Below are 4897 nucleotides of genomic sequence, written 5' to 3' on the forward strand. Positions count from 1 at the left end.
CCCAGTGACACTCGCTGAGAACAGTATTATACACCCCAGTGACACTCGCTGAGAACAGTATTGTACACCCCAGTGACACTCGCTGAGAACAGTATTATACATCCCAGTGACACACACTGAGAACAGTATTGTACATCCCACTGACACTCGCTGAGAACAGTGTTGTACATCCCAGTGACACTCGCTGAGAACAGTGTTGTACATCCCAGTGACACTCGCTGAGAACAGTGTTGCACATCCCAGTGACACACGCTGAGGATAGCCTTAAATATATCCCAGAGGGTTTTGCACACCTCTACAATACTGGGAACAGTTAATTTGTGCTGGAATCTCCCCCTCTGCCTATAAATAGCCGAGCCCGGATCACTGGTGTGTCACTTCTTGCTGCCCCAGCTGAAGTTACATTGCCAAACTGATGGCGAAAGATTCGAACAACGGTAACACGAGTTCCTATGAAATTGGGTCGGTCCGGGACTACGTAATCTGGTCCATCTTTAACCTCTCCTACATGAATTTCTTCTGCTTCGGCCTAGCGGCGCTGCTCTTCTCGGTCAAAGTGAGTGCGGGAACCGCAGGCAAAGACATCGGGAGGGGAGATGGTGGGGGACTATGATCCCGAGCAGTGGCCCCCAGGAAGGAGACAGGGATCCTGGGCATTTGACTTGAGAGCGTCAGATTTTTTTTTGGGGGGGGGTGCTATGGGGAGGATGAGGAGCACCGGGCGGGGGCTTCGGGGGAGTGGGGTGTCCATTTGTGCTGCAGTCTCCCACTAATCCCGAGCACTCGATAGGCTGGTCCAGGCTGTAGACCCCACTGATCCCAGGCAATAAGAGGGAAAATCTGCGTCAACTTCGACAGTGGCTCAATATATCTTCATTAATAAAGTGGGAGATCCTCAGAATTGACCTGTCATTGTACAGCATAAAATTTCAGAAATAGGCCAATTTTAACAGGGTGGAGAGATGGACCTGTCTCCCTGTCTTTCCGTCAATGATCCAGTCCCTGAATCCTTTCCCAGCTCAAAGGTTAAAGTGGGATGTAAACTTTGCAATTTATGTGCATTTTCCCCTCACTATCTGTCTCTCCTTCCATTCCTCTGTGTGTGAATGTGTGTGTGTGTGGTGTGTAATTGTTTGCATTTCCTTCTCTTTCACGTTTACATTCGTTGAAGGTATTTGGAGGTGCTTGTGGCTTTGAGAAGGTGGTGGGTGATTAGTGGAGGCGGCTACAATGAGGAACCTAGACGACAGCATCTAAATCGAAGGAAAAAAAGCATAGGAGGCTGCCAGTGGCTTGGAACTGTTGGGTTGACTTGGAGACTGTAACATTTCGCGGGCTCGGTGTGTGCCTAGTGTAACAAATTCTCGGCCATTTGATACAAGGCACCTGCAGTAATGTGAGGGAGAGCTGCACATGCTGTTGATAATTTGCACTCGTTTTCTTTTTAGTGCAGAGATCGGAAAATGCAAGGGGATTTAGAAGGAGCTCAGCGCTATGCCCGCAAAGCCCAAGCACTCAACATCGCTGCCTCTGTACTGAGCATCCTGGTCTTCATCGTCTTCATTGCTCTGGCAGGCGCTGGCGCGTTTCGGGCCTAATGTGCAGATGAGAGTAATTTCCAACCAGGCAGCAACTGAAGCGTAGCCTCTCTGTTCACGGCGCGAATAGTTGGTGACTGAACCCTTCTCAGCAACAACATAAAGCCCTTATATTGCTCCTCCCTAATATGTATCATATCTGGCATGTTTAAAGTGATCGGCTTGCAGCTATAAGGATTTAGTTTCTTTCAAGCTTGACCAAGGTGTGACTTTGGTTGTAGTAATAAAACAGTTGTGAAAGTTGTATTTTCCCAACAATTTGAGTTGTTTCTGGGTCCAACCATCAAGGTAGATGATAGGAACAAATGAATGTGGTACAACAGGTTTTTCGAAGGGAATTTCTTATTAAAGGTTGTTACACGAGAGAAGAGCCGTGAATTTCAGTGTAATATGTAGGCATAGATTGCACAATGTACAAAAATCAGAGATTGGGATAAACAGAGTCTTTCTAGGTTATCCGACTGCTGCTCGGTCATCTCAAAGAACAGTGTCTCATAGTCGTTCACAGAACAGAAACCATTCGGCTCATTGAGTCCCGCCTGGCTAATAAACATCTGACTGCTCTAATCTCAATTTCTTGCTCTTGGCCCATAGCCCCGCAAAACAAGTGAATATCTAAATACTGTTTAAATCTTTCAGGAATTTCTGACTGAGCCAGCCCTTCAGGCAATGAGTTCTACACTCTCAACTCACCTCTTGGGCTTCTATGTCTTATTTTAAATTTATGCCCCGCCCCCTCCCCTGTTATTGGTCCCCTCTACTAATGGGAAAAGTGCCTTCCTATTCACACCATATATGCACTTAATAACCTGATACACCTCTATTAGGTCCCCTGTCAACCTTGCTGCTCCAAAACCCCAGCCTATCCAATCTTTCCTCATAGCTCTTTCCATTTCATGCAACATCCTTGTAAAGCTTCACTGTACCCTCCCTAGTGAAACCACTTCCTATAGTGTAACCAGAACAGCATACAGTAATGGCTTAAACAGTGTTTTATACAATTCCAGCATAACCTCCTTGCTCTTGCATCCTATGCCTCTGCTAATAAAGGTAAGCATCCCATATGCCTTCTTAACAACCTTATCTGCCAACTCTGCTACCTTCAGGGATCTGTTGATCTAAACAATAAGATCACTCTGATCTTCAGGACTATCCAGGATACTACTATGCGTAGTATAATTCCGGGAGCCTTGTTAACCCTCCCCAGGTGCACTACCTCACATTTATCTGGCTTGAATTTCATTTGCCACGATTTTGCCCACCTGACCAGTCCATTAATATCCACCTGCTGTTTATGTCTATCCTATTGTGGTGCTCACCACCACACTACAAATATACACGTCAACCATGTGCACCGCAAGAGCAAGGGCCCAACACCAAACCTCATGGTGCAACAGACTTCCAGGCACAAAAACCACCTCATTCCCTCCACTTCCTGCCTTTTAGCCAATTTTGAATCCAACGTTCCATTTTGCCTTGGATCTTAGGTTCTTACCTTAGCTGATTATGAGGGACCAAGGACTTCACAGAACTGCTGCGAAACAGATAAAAGTCTCTATCTCTAAAATATGGGCATTTCCCCTAGCTTAGTAAATCTCTACAGAATGTCTAGAAATTTCTTAACAGGCATTAAAATGCAATGATCTGCCATGTCAAGTTGTAAGTCATCTTAACGTAAATAAAATACTATTAGTGCTGTCAAAGAAGCTCTCACAAACAGTTGTAAGAAAATCATCCTGGCCACAGAAATACATGCAATTTACTTATTAACTTAAGGCAAAAAAACCTGAAGCTAAAATAAATGATGCTAAAAATATATATAACTGGTCCAGATTATTGCACAATGAAACAGCATTAGCAGCCCTCCAGTCCTATGGCACCTCGCCTGTGGCCAGAGAGGATTTAAAAGCTACTGCCAGGGCCCCTGATGTCTCAGTCCTTGCTTCCCTCAACAGTCAGGGATACAGCTCATTCAGGTCTGTGAGTTATCCACTTTTAAGGCTGCTAAACCCATAGTACTTTCTCTCTTTCTAGGTTAGTTTTTTTCTAATATTTCACAGTTCTTCACCATAATTTTTTTTCTTTTTTCATTTACGGGATGAGGGTGTTGTTTTTAGTCAGCATTTATTGCCCATCCCTGATTGCCCAGAGGACTGTTAAGAGTCAATCACATTGCTGGAGTCACATATAAGCCAGACCAGGTAAGGATGGCAGTTTCCTTCACTAAAGGACATTTACATGGTTAGTAAACCAGATGGGTTTTTCCTGACAATCAGCAACAGATTCATGGTTATCAGTAGATTATTGATTCCAGATATTTATTGAATTCAAATTTCATCATCTACCGTGGCTGGATTCAAACCCAGAATGTTATCTTGGTTTCTGAATTAACAGTCCAGCGATAATGCCACTAGGCCATTGTTTCTTCTGTATCCTTTTCCATTGTGAAGACTGATGCAAAGTATTCATTGGGGACTGTGCCTACATCTGGGCCTATATACAGATAACCTTGATGGTCTCTCGTGGGTCCTACTCTTTTCTTAGTTTTTTGTTTGCTCTTTATAAAAACACTTTAGCTTTCTCTTTATTTCCAAAAATCTATCTGCCTCCTCTTTAAATACTTACAAGAGATCCAGCCTATAACTCTTTGGGGCAGAGAATTCTAGACATTTGCTACCCTCTGGGAGAAGAAATTCATTTCTATTTCATTTTTAAGTAAGTGTCCCCTACTCTGTAACTATACTCCTTAGATTGAGATTCTCCCAATAGCAGAAACATTGTCTCAACATCTACCCTGGTGGGCATCCTCAGAATCTGGTATATTTCAATAAGATCACCCCTCAGTCTTCTAAATTCTAATGAATATAGGCTGAATCTGTTTAGCTGTTCATGACCAACCTCATTATCTGAGGAATTAGCCTAGTGAACCCTTTGAACAGCCTCCAATACCAGTACCTTCTTTTTTTTAAATATGGGGACCAAAACTACACAGTACTCCAGGTGTGGCCTCATCAATATGTACATTTGTAACAAGACTTAACTATTTTTAAACTCCACCCCACATGTGCCCCTCAGCAATAAAGATCAAAATTCCATTAGCCAGGTATTTGCAGCATCTGCTTACTAACATTTTGGGTTTCATGCACAAGAACACCCAATCACTTGGTGCTGCACTTTTGTGGAGTATCTGTCTGCTAAATAATAGTCTGCCCTTTGATTCTTCAGTTCAAGATGGCAGTGGAGTAGCAGGTCTGAGCCTTGGGCTCATCCCGTTCCAGTCTGCTTTCTTTCTCTTTCCT

At 43.7% G+C, this 4897-nt stretch overlaps 1 protein-coding gene across 1 annotated transcript; it reads left to right on the forward strand.

The window, feature by feature from the left end:
* The first annotated feature begins 249 nt into the window (after positions 1–249).
* On the forward strand, positions 250–1926 carry LOC109934971 (dispanin subfamily A member 2b-like). The gene is made up of 2 exons (XM_020533655.2): positions 250–556; positions 1449–1926. Exons 1-2 carry the CDS (start codon positions 416–418, stop codon positions 1596–1598), a joined length of 291 nt encoding a protein of 96 aa, XP_020389244.1. The 5' UTR covers positions 250–415; the 3' UTR covers positions 1599–1926.
* The last annotated feature ends 2971 nt before the right edge of the window (positions 1927–4897 follow it).

Source organism: Rhincodon typus, chromosome 17, assembly GCF_021869965.1.
Source record: "Rhincodon typus isolate 14 chromosome 17, sRhiTyp1.1, whole genome shotgun sequence".
Lineage (NCBI taxonomy): Eukaryota > Metazoa > Chordata > Chondrichthyes > Orectolobiformes > Rhincodontidae > Rhincodon > Rhincodon typus.

Bases quoted from the DNA above. Each gene is read 5' to 3' on its own strand.
- LOC109934971 (XM_020533655.2), top strand. From the start codon at position 416: ATGGCGAAAGATTCGAACAACGGTAACACGAGTTCCTATGAAATTGGG. The intron at 557-1,448 runs GTGAGTGCGGGA...TTTTCTTTTTAG, and splicing joins CGCTGCTCTTCTCGGTCAAA to TGCAGAGATCGGAAAATGCA.